The 19,493-nt window shown below is 33.6% G+C and overlaps 1 protein-coding gene across 5 annotated transcripts in view; it reads right to left on the reverse strand.

The window, feature by feature from the left end:
- The window catches only part of EPHA7 (EPH receptor A7), a 167,134-nt gene that overhangs the window by 139,771 nt on the left and 7,870 nt on the right, over positions 1-19,493 (reverse strand). For all 5 annotated transcript variants that reach the window (XM_060283314.1, XM_030859512.2, XM_030859511.2 and 2 more), the window contains exon 3: positions 18,250-18,919. In XM_060283314.1, coding sequence (XP_060139297.1) covers positions 18,250-18,919 — 670 coding nt within the window. The remainder of the gene's footprint in view (positions 1-18,249; positions 18,920-19,493) is intronic.

Raw genomic sequence — 19,493 nt, forward strand, 5'->3', positions numbered from 1 at the left:
TTAAGCAAACATACTTATTTAAATAAATTACAGCAACCCTTACTTTAGAGAAAATCATGAAATTAGTACTAGTTGGATAAAATATCTCATTTCATTTAATAATCATATATGGCAATAAATATAATCAACTCTGGAAAAGGTTGCCTTGATTCTACAGTTTGAGTGAATGTAAAGATCTTTGAAACTCATTTTAAGATCTGCTCTAGCAAATTATACATCATACTGAAGTAGTGTGATTTTTTTTAGGCATCTTTAATAACCCTCTATGGCATCTTTTCTCAAACCACAGCGCTCAACTATTACAGCTTTCTGACAGGAAACCAGGGATCCCAATTATTTCAGGCATTGTTTGGATCCTAAAAATCTGAAATACAAATCAGTATTGTATGTTAATATGCTACCTAGTATAATGCTGAGTGATGCAGCTCCATCAATGACTGTTAAATCAGTACAGGAAAGATGTTTAGTACCTTCTTTGTCTCAGTTTCCAATTCAAACAATGCCTCTTAGAAGCAGCCATGCAGTTCTGTGAGATGACACTGCGAGTTCAAATGCTTCAACAAGGAAGCATTTTGGAAAGTTACCAGAAGTCTTTATGATACCATAATACACTGATACGCGTATAAAAAACCCTCTACTGGGCTAGCAGGATGGAACTGAATTGGACTTTGTAAACTCTCAGGGCAAAGGGGCTGAGACTTACTTTGCAGCACGAAATGACACTTTGGTTTCTAAACTTCAGTGTTACTAATCCAATCTGACTTCTACAGATCATAAAGTACAATTGGCCTTTTCAACGTAGATTCGAACACCTGGCTAAATCCATTAAACAGCGATTCCGTGAAGCAAAACGTACTGGCTTTTAACAAGTTCGCCCTTGCTTTCTTCTATTATGAAAATTCTTTGAAGGACATTTCTGAAGAAATCAAGAAAATCTATAACAAACTAATGTAGAAAGTTTATGCAAAATTATATTTGTACTCCAGAGAGCTTTTCACAAATTTTTATAGATTGCTTCCGACAAACATATCCAGAATAGGAGGCTCCTGTCATTTCTGGAGTGTGTATGTATTTACAGCCCCTGGATTTATCTTAAAGACCCTTTGTACAAACACATGCAATTCAAAATATATGAAAATCAGCTCAGTTTAGCCCACTCCCTAACCCTAACTCTAACCCCTAACCCACCCCCAACTCCCCAACACAGCTAACAACAAAACTTACGAAGCTACTCTTTGTCAGAGCACTGCTTTGAAAATAATTGTCACTGACCAAATTTACCATCTATATGTGCAGCTATCACATATCATTCATAAACAAGCTACAACTCTAATACTTGTGTTTTATATGTACATCATTGTTGAATCCTGCAGAAGATAAACAACTGATTGCAGAGAAAGAGTTGTCCTAACTCAGTGAAGTTACTCTCAACACGGGTATTTTCTCTTTGGTCTTTCATTTTACTTACAAGGGTGCTTAGATTCAGATAAATATGGGGAAAAAGAAGTAAGAATTGACTAAACACATGTTTAGTGTCTTTGCGTGATTTGATTCAGGAACACTGCCAGGAGAAAACTTTGTGTATGATGTCATCTGATTTTAGTTACTTGTCAAAAAAGAAGAAAAAAATACCTTACTGATCAGATGCTATCTTTTTAAGCTTGGTAGACCAAAAAACATGTTCACTCCTTTAGTAAGTACAAATAAACAAGACTGATGAGGTGAACAAAAATCAATACACAGATCCCAGATATTTTACAACTGTTTATTTTCAGTTCGAACATGATTGAAGTCAATTAGATGCAGATCTGTCCTGGTGATTCTCATGAAATCCATGTCAGATAAATCACCTTCCATGGAACTCTGAAAATTCAACACCATGCTTTAACTCATCTTTCCCTTAAATCTTTGAATTCCGCACATTCTTTAAAACTGTTTTATATTTATCACAGCTATTTTTTCAGTTTTTTAGTGGTATTGTTTTATTTACAAAGCACACTGCCTACATAATATTGTTGATGTAATGGATATTTATGAGCACTGGTACATTTTAGCCCTCACTTTTGTGAGAATTTTTTTTAAGTACCATGAAAAATCTTTCAGAATGAGAAGTGCACAAAATGCAATTTAAATATAATCCTCAGTAAGCATAATATAAGAACGTCTTGATTTATAGACTAAGAAAGACTATTAGGTTGTAACAAATATTGCTAACTCGAAAGAAAAGAGGTTTTAGACAATGCTTTAGAAATGATAAACAAAGTATACCCATTTTGTCTTGCTGTACTATAATGAGACCAGTCCATTTTTTACAATCATGAAGACATATATTCTACTTCATCATGTTTTGAATGTGAACGAGTAACTCAGAATTCTCTTTGAAATTTTACCTTTTATTAGTGAAAACTGAGTCTTCTCTTTCTGTGACTAGGTACTGTATCAGAAACTAAAGTAAGCCAAGTAAGAGTTTGTTCTGCAGCACAGTGAATATCTGCATGTAAAATTTCATGACATGTAAGTGAAAATAATACAAAGGTAAATCAGTGTCAAAATGGCAAATCTGTGGCTACTGTGAAAATCAACTAAAAATACGGAGTGGTTATGGGACATACATTTGTTTACTTGACCAACAAGCGCACACACACACACACACTCTGTCCATCATTCACTTTTTGAAGTGTCAGATAACATTATTTCTTAAGTGACACACAGGGCTTCATTTGCTATGCATAGGGTCAGTGAATATTAGCTTCATTTACACTTGGCTGAGAATTGGTTGATGTCAACAGTAGAGGCTTAGTTCCTGCACTGAACAGGGTTAGAGTCTGACAGAAAGCTGCCACTGAAGAAGATGGATGAGTTACCTTGCTGACCTTGCTTCCCTAAAGTGTCATAGTTTGGGTCTCTTTCTAGCTCTACAACAAAAGACCCTCTCTGAGCTTCCCAGTAGCCTTCAGTTTTATTGGTGATAACAGGTCCAGACATTCTCATTGATTAGATTCTCTACCTTTTAAGCACAAGAGCTTGCCCTTTTTGGCTAGCTAAACCTTGGCACAGATGTCTTTTTTTGTAATTGCATCTCTGCTGTCTATTGGAAAGGATGCAGTCAGACAGGCAAACTTCATGTCAGCACAGAAAGTGCTGAACAATTTATCTCTGTTTCCCAAAGTCATTTTAATGTAAGTGATATGGCGTTTGTCTGAAGAAATTAACCCTTAGATAATCTCATAGTATACTTCTAAATGGAAAATCAAAATCTTCTGTCATTTTGATGACTAACTAGTATGTAATATATGTTACACAGAACTATTCAGTGGGTAGGAAAAAAGGGTTTCCCAGTCATTTTATATAAGCAGTTATTGACAACCATATTTTAGAACAAATGTACCTGAAAATATTCCACCTAATTTTCAGAACTCTATTTTGCCTTCTACCAGTGGTTGACACTGTGAAATATGTCCTTCCCTGACTAAAAAACACATTAAAATATTTGATACCTAACAAAGATGCTATACGATGTAATAAATTACATGTTTCTTTGAGATCCTGCCTGTGAGCTATTTTAATATGTTGGAGATTTGTTATTGATTTGAATAATTTGAAAGAAATTACCTTACCTCAAATTCAAATGTTCAAAACATATACGATAAATGATGAAAAGTTCTTACAAGCAGATTTACATGCAACACATTTTATGAAAAATAACTGTTTTGAGTATGTATGGATTTATGACTCAGAGGCTCTAAAATATTATTATACATAACTGTCAACATTATTCCATGCAAAATATAATTTAACATATTTGCATATCTGGAATTGTACAGTTAGCTAATAAATATATGTATATATAAACTATACCAATCTCAGTACTAAAAGAGAAAACTTAGAATAAAAGAAAATTTCACAACAATGAAGATAAGGATGTACCAATTCAAACTCAAGTTAACCCTTCTGTGAAATTGCAGACAAAATATAATATAATCATTTTCCCATACTTTGAAATAAAAACTATTAATTCTGCATATTATTTTTTAGTGTTAGTGCTTTCACTCAAGTTGAGAAAATATACTTAAAAATAACCATCAATTAAAATCTCTGCAGCCAAACATTTTGTTCTAAATATTGTTAACAACTATCACTATAGGAAGTATACCTATTAGGGTGAGGAATCGCTTTTAAAATGTATAAGCTGACAGGTATTCAAGGGGAAATTCAAGAACACAATTCCCTTTTATTTTTAATATCATATACATGGTACATCGATGACTCTAAACTTTTATTGTCTTAAGTAAATAGTATCTCCTCCCCCAAATTCCAGTAATTTCAGGTATGCATATGCAAAGCAACTAACAATTTTTATTTATTGATTTCTCTTTCTATAAGACAGACTGAACAAAATCAAAATTATTCCTCCAAGATGTGAGCCAGAAGCACCAGGAACCTGAATTATTTTTAAAATCAAATCAGTTATTACTCTTATTTTATAATGATGGTGCTAAAGATCTAAAATTAATTTTAAAAATCAAATGAGCTCTGGATACTAGGCAATGTCTTTTAAAAAATAAATAAAAATACTAACAGGATTCCTCATGCCCAGTCTGGGTTTTATGTTGAACAGACTTAAACAGTCTGTCTATGCAGATTCTCAGGACCATGTCCATCAATCAATGTCAGCATTCTATCAGACTCCACTCTGACAGCAAGTGATAGTCGGTTATCTGTTGACATTAATGAATAATAAATAACCATGCCCTTTCGATTTATGTGAATAAAATGTATACTGTTTTCAGTGTAGATTAGCCTATATGCAAAAGCAGACTTGGTTTTTGCATCTCATATATTAGGAATTGGTTAAAAAAAAAAAAGTGGCTGCAATAAAAGATGTGCTAAATGTGATCTCTGGTATACATTACTGTTTTGCTTTTCGACAAATCAACCCTGTCTCAGCTTGTATCATATGAGCTTAAATGAGCTGTATTCACAGGCTCCTGAATATTTATGTTGTCTTTTACAGACCTAACACGTAGTTTGTTGTCTCCACAATAGAGTATTATAGGACAGAAAATCCTTAAAAAACCAAAGATCAGAAGAAGTTGTGTCAGTATCCTAACCTTGCTCCTCTTTTGTTATTCACCCTTAATCTGCCTTCCTGGCAGGAAAAACTATTTAAATTATTACTACACATTCTGTTGTTAAGTCTCCATCTCTCTCTCTCAGATTTAAACATACCATAACAGAAACTGTTACAGCTTTTTGAAAAAAATATGGATTGAGAACTTTTAAGTGATTAGGCATTCATATACACATCTTGACTGAGTTCCTTTTTGGTACTGCCAGTGGTAATTCTAGAATTAGATACTCACAGTCTAAATATTACAAGAGGGGCTATAACCTTCAACATTGATCAAAGTGTGGTTTATGTTCTTAACAAGTTAGGATACAAATTGTGAATGTTTTGCCATATATTATGATTTGTGGTTTTAATTTTTAATTTACCACTTTACCTTTCCATTATGAAACTCCTTCTCTGGTCAATAGTACAAGCTTAATTTTATATTTTTTGCAAATAATTAACATCATCAATGACAGAAGAGGTAAAAACTAGATTTCCTGTTACACCTAATTAAGAATTCTACCAGCGGGACTTCCCTGGTGGTCCAGTGGTTAAGAAGCCACCTTCCAATGCAGGGGACACGGGTTTGATCCCTGGTCTGGGAAGATCTCACATGCCACAGGGCAACTAAGCCCTCACGCCGCAACTACAGAGCCCACGCGCCGCAACTAGAGAGAAGCCCACACACCACAGTGAAAGATCCTGCATGCCACAAGGAAGATCCCGTGTGCTGCAACTAAGACCTGACACAGCCAAAAAATAAAATAAAATAAATAAATATATTAAAAAAAGAAGAATTCTACCGGCAATGTGAAAGGATGGATAATAGTTCAAAACAGAAAGATATACCATCATTAGACCAAAACTTGGCAATGAAAACAAGTAAAGTGTTATTAATAAGGTTCAAACTTTTTATTAACTGCCTATTAATATGCATAATACTGAGTTATATAGAATTACTGTCATGTCAGAAAGGCAAAAGGGCAAAACGTTGCCAGCTATATTATATTTCATCAATAAAGACAGAGTAGGGAAGGAAAATGTACTTTCACTATTTTAGTCCACTTACTAGATGGGAAAGTATGTTCTAAAGAGTTTTAAACTTGGGAATATGGTAGAATTTTCTGAAAGGTAAATGAAAAGCTATTGCCAAGTCTATACCACTATAGGAAATGATGCAGGGGGGAAAAAAAAGGAGAAACCAAAGGGAGCTGGGATGGGAAAGAACATCCACTTTACCATGTTGAAGGATGAATGAAGTATATTAGAAAGAAGGATGACTACACGTACAGTGATGGCCTGGTGAATAATCTTGAAAATCAATGAGACGGCTGTCTGAATTTGAAGTGAGTAGCAATGTCATCATATTGGAAAGATTTACAAAGGGGTAAAATGATCAAACCATTATGTTCAACCTTGAAAAACACAGTGCTCAAGTACACAATGTTTGTGCAGAATAAACATTAGACACAGCAAGAAGCATGGCCCAAAGAGCAATTTCTTTAAAAGTTCCGATCAGGTTTTTCTTGCAAACTAAAATACTGAGCCACACGTTCTCCCAGTTTCAGGTCACAGCTGAATGTCTAAGCTTAGCATGGGTTAATTTAAGAGGTCAGTCTGAGAAACAGATTTTACTGAAGTCTGACTGTCCCTCTGTCCTTGAAAAGATTGAAAAGCTGAAGTCTGTAGGTTTCTCAGAGGGAGATCTAGACTGAAACTGCAAAGTTAAACAGCGGAGTTTCTGCTCCCTCCCAAATCCTAGGTTTCTGATAATGTAAGAGGTGTTCGCTGTTCTCATTTTAAAACACATTTACCTACAATAGTCACAATATCCAAAACACGATAACTGCAAAAATTTACCTTCTTAGGATTTGGTAAAATACTACAAGAATTTAAAGTAAGTAAAAAAAAAAGTGAAATTTATCTTCCCTTATAGTAGAGGAAATATAAACAATCTACTTGAAAATAAGGAAGCAAAAATCTGTTTATAAATTGTTTGCTTTGTGAAGCAAAATTTAAAGACATTACTGAGCTTTATTTTGTCTTGTTTTTTCTTTTTAAAATATGCAATAATCCAAGAATATCCTGTATGAGTATTCAGCCTCTTTATAATTGTCACCTGAGATTTCCACAGAGGAAAAAACCTTAACTATTCTGCACTTATATATTAAGAGATTAGTGCACAGCAATTTAGCAATCTAAAAATGGATCAAGGAGAACAATAAACTTAATTTTTTGTTCCATTGTGTTCACTTGCATGTTTTCTTTTTGGTGGGAGTAGAGGTGGGCAGTGTGTCTGTGTGTGTACTTATATCTGTATGTGTGCATATGTGTATATACATACGTGTGTATATGTATATGTATTGTGTGTGTGTGATGTTGAAGTGGAAAGAAAACAGGAAACAGTTAAGTTCTGATTTTACTTTGGAATCTGTCATAAATAAACTGTTAGAACTATAAATGAGGTCCTTAGTTGTCCCATTTATTACAAGCCCCCCAAGACCTTCTAATTTATCTTCAACAAAATTTAAGGTACACTCAACCTTCAAGAATTTATGATTCTAATTGTCTAGGAAGAGATTATACCCTCAAGGAGTATAAGAATGTCCACAGAACATTTATGTTATAATGAATTTATACATTTGAGTGGGTAAGATACATATCTCACATCTCTTTTCAAGGATAAAACTACTTTACTGGAAAATGTCAACTAACATAGGAACACTATGTGGTATAATTATTTCAACTTTTAAAAATAGAAGATATAAAGAAACACTCTTTGAAATCATCAAGTTTACTTATTTATCCTATCTACTAGTTTAAATTAATGTCATTAATTAATGTCATAGGTAAGTTAATGCCATTAAGTGTCATTGCCTATATGGGAGCTGGTTTAACTAAAATAATAAACTACTATTAAAATAAACACAGAACATATGTATCATTGGAAAACATAGATTAGATAGTGAACTTACTAATAATCAATTTATTTTTCTCAGAATAAACTTTTATTATATCTAGTGATTCCTTAGATATATTCTACATCTTTCTGCTCCCACCCTTGATCTCTCTCTTTTAGAAAGAATGATCTTCTTAAAAAGTACAATAGGTAATATTAACATAACAGATTGTTAATCAACTTTACTAAATGACAAATACAAGATATCTAGCTAATAATTATATGTGATCAATATCATATTTTATTAATAAAAGCATCACAGTGCTCCCTTCCCTTCCCCGGATCTAGGTTTCTGTATTCAGTGTTAATAGCTTCAGTGCAGGTCTGAGGCTGATACCACCGTAGGTGAGGGGCTAAACTAGATGCTAACTGGGTGACACATGAAACAAAAAATAAACCACAGTATGTGTCCTTTCAAAGCCTCCTAATTTTCTAATATATTGGAAGCAAGAGATAACATAATTATCAACAGTAAATAATTTAAATGAAAGAACCAAACTAAAAAATTCAAAATCCACAATACCTAAACTGTTAAAATTTTTTCAAACTACTATGCCCCAGAATGTATTTCCCCCTCTTTTCTATGTCATTCATTGACCCCAGACTAAACAAAATACACTAAATAATAAACCTTCCATACTTCTTTATAAGACCACAAAATTCGAGAAAAATAATGTACATTTATTTCAACTGATGTATGTATTATTCTGGGTTCCTGTGAAATGCTATTATTAGGGATTAATATTTGATGTGTATACACAGATTATAACTTTTTAATGAAGTTGATATTATAGGTAGAAAACAAAAGTCTTTAGCTCATTAATTTGACCTAAACTCAATGTTGAGTTGTTTTTGTTTTATGTGTGTATGTGCCCTTCTACTTCCCATGTATTAATACTATAGGAATTAACACAGATTAATACTATGTGGATAACCTAATGAAGACATGCTTCCATAAAAGTAAATTTTTGTGATAATTTGCATAGGATGAGATAACGTGAATTAACTTAAATGTGAGGAAAATTAGAATAAAAGGATTGTCAGAAATTTTCCTCTCTGATTCTTGCATCAGATTTTTATGCCCATAGAGAAAAATATCAAATACACAGCTGGGTTAAATTTCTCCCATTAAAATAATAACATTATTTGCACAAAATAACTACATTATACATACTATTATCATAAATAAAAGCTTTTGTAGATTAGTGATAATTACCTTAGAGAAAGTGGCTTGAAGCTCAATAAAAACAAAAATCAAATGAATTGCAACATTTTAAGGTATCACTGATTTATATTTTAACATTATCTTCTAGAAAGTGATGCCAATTTAAACTTCCACTAGAAATATAAAAGGGTGACCATATACTTGCCAAAGTTAGGATAATTAGAAATATTCTGAAGTCATGTACTGAGTTTCTAAATCATAGGAAGTTAAATCGCACATATTAATTTCATATTGCCTTCCTTCTTTCCTCATTTTTCCTAACTTTCATCAGGTCTTCCTTCTTTCTGTCCTTTATTTTTTGAATAGTTATCATGTTCAATGTACTATGGGTAGATACAATGTTGATTGAAGATGAGTAAAAAGCAGTATATTTTTAAGTGAAGTCTACAATGTTCTAGAAGGAAATTTTGCTGTGATTCTTATTATCACAATTATCCTTCTCTTTTTTTTTTTTTTTTTTTTTTTGCGGTACGCGGGCCTCTCACTGTTGTGGCCTCTCCCGCTGCGGAGCACAGGCTCCGGATGCGCAGGCTCAGCGGCCATGGCTCACGGGCCCCCGCCGCTCCGGGGCATGTGGGATCTTCCCGGACCGGGGCACGAACCCATGTCCCCTGCATCGGCAGGCGGACTCTCAATCACTGCGCCAGCAGGGAAGCCCTCCATATTTTTTAAGGAATTATGAGCAAATATCTCGCAAAGGACAGAAGAAACTGATTAACAGTAGCTGTTCCTGGAAAAAGGTATTTGAGACTGCAGCACACAGCGATGGCATTTGTTCCAGATCTATGCACATTACCTATTCACAAAGTCTTAAAAAAACAAGTATTATAAGCTTCTGAAGTGAATAATTTAAAGAAGAGTATAAAAATTGCAATGTAATGTAGTTATAACTGAAATAGCAGAAATATATTTGAATGTGATACTGAATTTACATAATTTCCAATTTATAGAGTAGAGTGTAATGTTAGTTTAGGGACTGATTTCTCAGTTTTGTTTCTTTCTCTTATTTTTCGTTTTTTTTTTTTGCAAACCAAGATAATATTTACAATATATAATTTGGAAGAAGACCAATATACTCTTAAAACAAAAGCTACTTTCCCATATAAGATAAATAAGCTTTAATACCTTATTTTAGAAAATGTATCAGGCTCTTGCAACTCTCTTTCTCAAGACATAAATATTACATTAGTAAAGGGGGAAATGGCTTTCTGTTCATTAAAAGAGGCAGATGGAGTAGTTAAAAGGAAAGACACATAAAGACAATGGACAAATAGAAAATGGGAATATGATAATGAATAAATATAAATATTTACATTATTCTCATAGAAATAAATTCCTCATATCTGGAGCAGACTCCTGTTCATGTTTGCTAATTCTTAGAATATCAACTTGCTATATGCTATGAGCAAAATGAAATACAATATAGGGTTCTCTTACAAAGTTTAAGACTAATCACAGAGACTGGACTTACACAACAAGGAATTAACTAGTGATATGAATTTGAAATAAGAAAATATTTGCCTTGGGAGTGGGTAGTATATAACCAAATTTCTCAAAGTCTTTAAGAAATTTGATAAACATTTATTTGGAAGACTTGGGTGGTGCAAGGAACTGTGCTAGGTACCATGGTAGGTAGGTAGAATACTATAAGTAAGTTTTGGTTGTTAAGAAGCTTTAGAAGCTGTAAAAAGAAATTACAAACATTGATAAAAATCAGATCGCATACGAAGATCCCCAGAGAGAAAGGGCAAAGTATTTTTAAGAACCCACAGAGATCTTTTAACAAGGTATAAGTGCCATTTAATTTGAAATGTAAGGAAAGGCAAAATTTCAACAGCCTGAGATATGGTAGGTGGCATTGCTGGTAGAAGAAGGTAAGGCAAGGGAAAAACTAGGAGAACGGTACAGCCAGTATCTACCATCAGAATTTGGAAGAGAGGTCACTGAAGAAATTGGGGATGTGAGAGATTAAAATACAATAGGTAATTGTGATGGTTTATGATGGTTTATTTGTCATGATGGTTTATTTGTTTTTCTGTTTATTTGGGACCAAAGGTTAAGTGATAGGGCATCATAAAAACATCTATGGATGTGCTTCAGGTAGAACAAGAGACCAGTCAGTACCAAACAGAGGGAACAGGGCTCTCAAGGATGATAAATTACGTAACTCAAAGTTAGAAAAGAATACTAGGGTCAAGTAGGAGGTATTTAAATGCCACCCTAAGAAACAGATAATTTTTATTGGTCATCAGGAACCTGAAGCTTTCTGAATAATACAGTAATTGGTTTGCAAAAAAAAAACGAAAAATAAGAGAAAGAAACAAAACTGAGAAATCAGTCCCTAAACTAACATTACACTCTACTCTATAAATTGGAAATTATGTAAATTCAGTATCACATTCAAATATATTTCTGCTATTTCAGTTATAACTACATTACATTGCATACAGGGTCTATGTTGTGTTTTACAAAGTGCATTCTGACCGCCCCATGAAAGAACCGGAAGAGAAAAGAAAATGGCAAAGCAGATGAAATATTTAGAATGTTGGGAAAGACAGAGATATAAGTATTTTGAAATTATTATAAATGAAAGAAAGTGCTCAGATTTGTATCACCATGAAGACATCCTGAAAGAAACTTTATTTTTTAAAAATTCCTTGTGATAGATATATGCTCATCTATAAAGATGTGGTCCACTGTATTGGTTACGGGCAGGGATTCTGGAGCCAGACTGCCTTGATTAAACAGCAGTCGGCCACTCTATGCTCTTGGTGATTGTGGGTACTTACGCCATCCCTTTCTGTGCTTTAGTTTTCTTACATAAAAATGTGTATACATATCATTTATGTAAATATGATTTAATATATAAAATGTAACACTTTTATGTTTTACATACTCTTAGGTATGTTTTTCTCCTTTAAACTGGGTAATAACAGTGCTTACCTCTCTGTAAGACTAAATGAATTAACACATGTGAAACACTTAAAACAGTTCTTGCCATGTATTAATAATTGAAAAACAAACAAAATCTATGACCTGTTTTGTTGAATGCCTTGACTCTCCCCACTTTTAAATCATTTAAACTATACCTGCCATTTACTACTGTTCTATTGCCTGAGCCCTGTATTTTATACAGATGCTAACTTAATTTAAAAACCCATATTTTGGAGATACGGTTCAAGTTGTCTTTGCATGAGCTACCAGGTTACATAAAACTTATACTTATATTGCTAAAAAAGGTTAATGCTCAAGAAAGTTTAAAAACACAGAGAAAGAAGATCACCCACTATTTCACCATTCTGACACATTCATTGTGACGATATTTATGTTCCCATCTATTCTTTTCCCTATGCATACTTTGCTTAATTCTAAATATCAGTGTATACATTTTATTCTTTATTTTTCATTCAAAATTATTAATAAGATGTTTTAAAATTCCTATATCACATTGTTGATACTTTAAGGACTAAGTTCAATCAAGATGACGCACTTAACTTTGGATATTTAGGTTATTTTCAATATTTCAAATTATATACATTGCTGGAGGGAAAAAAGGTTATATAGAAAGTTCTTCTCTTTCACTGAAATATCTTCCCTGGTAAATTACCAGGGATGAAATTACTGACTTAAAGGATATTTAACTATCTGTGGCCTTTGAGATCTATGTTCATTCACTCACTGCCATGAAATTTCTTTACTTAGCCAACTCCTTGTTGCATTATTAATACTAAGATAATAGCAAGCATTCATTGATTATTTGCTACGTCCCAGATACTATTCTTAGGGTTTCTACATGCATTATTTCATTCACTTCTGACAAGAACTCTATATGAGGGAGGTACTATTTTTATTAGCCCCATTTTATACTTAAGGAAACTAAGGCTTAGAGAGATTGTCCTAGTTTATGCACCTGGTATGTTGTTGAGCCAGAATTTAAAAACTCTGTGACTCCAGCATCTGAGCTATTAACCCTATAGTGTACCTTACATTTCTGTATATATTTGATTAGAAATACTATATATCACAAAAACTCATTTGTTATCATGAAAAGTAATGGTACAAATTACATGCTTCTTTTCTGTGAAAAAAACACATGGTTTTCAAAAATCTAATCAACACACACAGATTTCAATATTATTAATGCTATTAAGTTGAATGTTTTAATTATTGAAGTAACATATAACATGTTATATGTCTAAGTTTTACACTATTAATGATATATCTGCTAACTTGATAATAGAAAATATTAAGAAGAAACTATTAGGGAAATTCCTTATAATAAAAACTAGAAATCTATGATTATTTGAGTCCCCCTTTACATGAAATCATCAAAAAAATTACTAAATCTTTAACCCAGAAAATTAAAATTAAGCAATATAAATAATGTAAGCAGCTCACATCTCTATGTTCTGATGTATGTGCATGTAAACTGCATTACATCCTTGGACTTTTTACAATTAGGTTGACCATATATTCTATCATCCAAATCAGAACACTTTTGAAAGCAAAAAGACACAGTGTAATAAGTAAAACAATTATCCCCAGCAAACTAGACTTATGGTCACACTACTTAGAATAAGGTTTCATCAATTCTTCAGTAACTAAAATCCACTGGTTGAAGTTCAGGACAAATTTTAGGGAGCAGTGTGGTGCAGTGGGGAAAAAGACTTGAACTGATAAACAGGATCCTGGATTCTCATCCAATTTTGTTACTTATTAATATCCCTGAGCTTCAGTTCCTTCCTAAATTGAAAGAAAGAAAAAATAATACTTTCTACCTCATAGCGGTGTGGTAAGGATTAAATGAGAAAAAATGAACATAATTTTGCAGTGTAAACTACGAACCACTTATACAAATCCAAGTTATAATACCGAGTTCCACTTTTGAGAAATACTATTCTACTTTTAAAATGGAATAAAATTGTACAAATGTTCCAAAAATTTCAAATTATATTTCAGAATACGATTTATTAGTCTAAAAATATTTATATATGTAAACTAAAATCTGCTCTCATTTTTTTAAAATGACTACACTTTTTATCTAAATATATTGGTTACTGTGCATAGAAGTTGTGATGTAACTGATATGCTAAATATTTTCAGAAGGACTGTTTGACAATCGAAGCATGCTATCTGTAATTATATTTTTAAATGACTGTAAAGAGATGTTTTCTTTTCTTTTTTTTTTTTTTGCGGTACGCGGGCCTCTCACTGTTGCGGCCTCTCCCGTTGCGGAGTACAGGCTCCGGATGCGCAGGCCCAGCGGCCATGGCTCACGGGCTTAGTTGCTCCGCAGCATGTGGGAGCTTCCCGGACCGGGGCACGAACCCGTGTCCCCTGCATTGGCAGGCGGACTCTCAACCATTGTGCCACCAGGGAAGCCCAAGAGATGTTTTCTTAAAATCACTATATTAAAAAATTAGACAGAAGTTCTCTATATATTAGATTTGACAAACATGTGGTTTTCAAAATTGAGTTATTTTTTCCAAAATCACAAAGAAGTAAAAGCTTTTCCATCAACTGATCAAAACTGTGTTCAGTTTTCACAGTTGTTCATATTTCAAACTATACTTTAACACATCACAATGGGCTGCCATTCTAGAAAGTGCCCAGATAAACTTGCCATTAAGTGGCTAACCACCATCATTTGGCTAGGAGCTCACTAACATCCTCTCCCAAACACTTTAGTTTTCCTCTATATGGGACTGGAGTTTATTTTCAAACTCTTAACAGGATCACTGAAAGGAAACAGGAGAAATACTTATAAAGGCAGGCCTGAACTCATTCCAGAGGCAAGTACTCTCACAGCAATGCGTTGGAATTATGCCCAGGAGGGAAGTGTTTTTGCAAATGAACATAGTGCCACAGTTAAGCATAAGGTATTTAATTCCTTTGTCAACATCACTAAGGTTAAAAATTAAGAACGTTACACGATAGACAATTTACCTGAATTAGTGCACACATCCTTTTTCGGCTGAACCATAAGGAGGCATCTTGAGTCCTTTAATCACATATTTTTAATGAACTTTCACTGTTAATACCTAATTCTACCTATTCCAATGCAGATTAAAGTAGATGACAGTGAACTAATTTTACTTCATTTTTAAGCACCTTGGTGCAGTTTGCAGGCGACAATAATTTTGGTACTCAAATGTGGTTCCAATGCTCGAAACCAAAATAAATGAATGTGAATAATCTTAATAGCACCACATTTAATGAGATGATTTTGTTCATTTGGAAGAAATTGGAGTCGTCATGGTAAATATATCTCTTTACTGCAGTTAAAGACTGCTTTTCTTACTAAATTCTATACTTAGGAAGTGTAGAACTCAAACAGTTCCTGTTTGTTTTTCTTAACAAGTAAATGTAGAAATCAATGGAGTTAAATCCACAAAATGAAAGAAAAGAGACTATAACTTGCTTTAAACTTTTTTAAACCTTAAAAGAACAGGACTTTTAATATTATTTCCTAGTTTCTTTTTAGACAAATGTAATTGTCTAAAGGCCTTGTGGATAAGGCCTTTTATATGCAATTTTATGTGTCCCGTTTTTAATTGTGCAAACATCTAAAATTCCACTTTCACAATCAAAATCTCCATACTACTGAAACCGGCTGCTTTCACAGCTGAAGTGTGATAGTGTGTTGTTAAAATGTTCTTATAATAGTTACTGTTGAATCCACTGTCATTTTCAAGTACTTGTCAATAAAAACATTTCCAGTCAATAAAAACATTCCTTTTCATTGACTTAATTAGTTCATTAAGAATATTTCTATACTTACCAAGTGGAATAGCATTCTGCCTATTAGTAGTGATAAATCTCCATCAGTTTTTGATTTCCACACATGTGGAACCTGCAGGATGTTCTACTTGTTAAGAAATGCTACTAGTGAAGGAAAGGAGAAGAGGACAGTGGGTAGACAGGTCTGATTCCTACAGGGAGTGTCAAAGGAGGCTGCTAAACTGGTCAATGGGACCAGAACCTATAGCATCTCTATTTGTTTAGCTCAGAGTTCACTTTACAATGTCAGCTATGGCAGGAATGATAATTGAGTGCTGGGTCATAGGCATTTTATATGCTAGCAACCATCCACATGAAGTATTTTAACTCTTCAACCAGGACAGGAAAAATATACTTGCTCAGTTACTCTACCTAAATAATGTGTGCAGTAGAAATATAATGTGAGCCACATATGTAATTCTTAAATTTCTAGTAGCCACATCAAAAAAGAGTAAAAAGAAACAGTTGAAATAATTTTAATATTTTATTTAACCAAATATATCTAATGTATGATTCTTTCAATATCTAAGTAACATAGAAAATTACTAATGATGTTTGTCACATTTTTTTTGTACTAAGCCTTTGAAATTCAGTATGTAATTCATACGTGCAGCACATATCAATTTAGAATCGCCACTTTTTTAGAACCTCAGAGCCACATGTGGCCACCGGCTACCTTATTAGACAACACAGATCTAAATATTTGTTAAATTATTTCTTGAAATGTTCTACTAGAATGAGACTTTTATGGGGAAGTAATGTGATTTACATAACAAACTACTAGGACCAAGGCATTTAAGTTCAGCAATGAAACAGAATAATATTTGCCAGGATTCTCCTTGCTTTCTGATGGAAACCAGGGCAATACTGTTGCAAAAGTCCCGGCTCTGGAATCAGAACACCCTGAGCTTGAATCTAAGCTAGGACAAATACTACTGACTAAAGTAGCTGCAATCAGCAACTTACCCTTGACAGCCCCATTTTTTTTTCTGTAAAACAGAGATGATAATGTTATCTATCTATTAAATGAACTCGTATGTGTAAAGCACTCAGAAGAGTATCTGCACATAGTAAATTAGCAAAAACATTTAGTTATCATTGTTAGCTACAATTCCCTCTAAATTAACTAGGATGTACAAATATTAAAATTATGCAGCTGGCTTAGGGGTACAAAGAATACATGAAAGTTATTTTGGGGAACGTATTATGTTTTCTAAGTTATAAGAGACATAAGTAATATAACCTTATTATATTATATTATAAGTAATATAACCTTATTATATTTTCAGGATATCCACAAACAGAAAAATATCTATTAATTTTGAAGGTCCCTGTGACATACTTTTAAATAGAAAAATACTGGCCAATTATTATGACCACATAAAGCTATGTAAGAGAAAATTCAGTTTTACTATACAAAGGAAAAGGTTCACTAATTCATATGTTATTATTGTTTCAAAACAAACAGAAAACATCCAGCTGATGTATTCCGATAACTAAAACTTACTTTGGCCCACTTCCACAAAAATGTGGTCTACCTATAATATGACTTATCAGAGAAATACTCCTTTAATTATTTAGTCCAGGAAAGAAATATGGCTTTGGCAGAAGCAACCTCAGAAAGTTAGCAAGGGAAATTTGATGATTTTTTAATCAAAATTTTAGTACTTATAAAAAATAATTCTATAAGTTTGTAAATCTATTTGCATGTGTCTTGCCTATTAGTAGAACTCTTGTTAGCAGACCCCTTAACATCCTTTTCCTGTTATCTACAAGGCCAGACCATATGAGTTTCAAGACAGGAGGAATCACACATCATTAAATCCTGATTAATCTCACCTCACTCTGCCCAATCTCCTCTCTTAAAGCTCGTAGCCCAATGTGCAACTGTTGTCTTCTATGTCAAGCATAGGGCCAATTAAATTTTAGTAACAAATATTATTATCGCCGATATTTATTGCAATATTTACTGAATCCTTAGTGCAGATATCACTATGGGGAATCATTGATAAGTTCAATAGTGACTTTACTTAAGATCTACTCAATTGGGCTGCTGGTACACAGCAGACTCACTTGTTCAAATAGTCATTATTACTTAATAGTCATTATTACTTAAAATCTCTGATATAGAAGAAAGTGCAAAGTGAAATTTTAATAGCACACTTTACTTACGTTCACAAGTGTCCCCTTTTTGCTGGTAGCCTGCTTTGCAGATACATTTTCCAATGGGCACTAACCATTCTCCTTCTGCACTGCAGTGCATCCTGGGGGAGTTTTCCGCCTCTTCCTCTGCACTGCTGACACATGTCCCTCGGACCTCGACTAAAGAGGAAAATTCTGAACCAGTCACTGTATCTGGAAAGACAGCTAAGTTCTCAATAATGGACCAGCACTTCTTGTAGTACACTTTGACCGAAACCAAAGCTATGCAAGCCCCTACATCCTGAAAGGCAAGATAGAATCCCTTTTTGGACAAAGGTCCAATCTCTCTCACCTCAGTGTTAAGCTTCATCTTTCTTTCACCAAGGTCACCTTGGGTAAAACTTTCATCTGCAGCAATGGTGTCTATTTTTACATAGAGGTTTTCTCTTATATTCCTGCCAGTGTCGTAGTCTGTTTCATAATAGTACAAATTAAAGGTTTCCTTGCAAGTTCCCAGGACTCCAGGAAGACTGTTACAATCCCTCAGGGTGAATTTCAATTCTACAAAAATCCTTTGTGCATTGCCTTTCGAAATCCAGTTAGTCCGCAGCCAGTTGTTTTGGTTGGGCTCCATGACCTGGCACACCTGGTATGTTCGGATCGGAGTATAGTTCTCATCCAAACCACTAATTTCTTCCCACTGTAAAATTTAGAAAAGGTCATCAGTCATTCAGCAAAAAATAACATTTGGCTTTTGCAAGTGCATGAGGAATCTTTAGTGTAGCACAAATGCATATCTTTCAAAGAGCTAGGTGAATTCCTACCCTGACGAACACTGCAACCTTTAGAACAGAGTCTCAGTTCAGCTTCATCCCGGTGTCAGAACATCATTTTTGTTGCTTGTATTGTTTATGCATACAATAAATCTTTCATTTTGCTTAGTATCTGTTTGCAAGTGTATTAATGTTGCTTTTTAAATGTTTGCTTATGCCAATGTCTCCACTGAGCTTGGGATTTTTATAGACTAAAGCACATAACAAAATTACTTAAATTACCATTTAATGCATATACATACAGATACATGGCAGAATTCTTGATAACTCCGTTGACATTTTAAGTGTTGATGTTAAACTTAGAGAGTACCTAAAAACACAGGGAAGAAAATGCCAAGAGTACTCTGAAATGTAAAAGCATTCCACAACATGTTGATATTCATGATGAGAAATCTTTTACGATCTTTGCAAAATGAGATATAAGGGAGGAACATTTTACAG

This window comes from Globicephala melas, chromosome 14, assembly GCF_963455315.2.
Source record: "Globicephala melas chromosome 14, mGloMel1.2, whole genome shotgun sequence".
NCBI lineage: Eukaryota > Metazoa > Chordata > Mammalia > Artiodactyla > Delphinidae > Globicephala > Globicephala melas.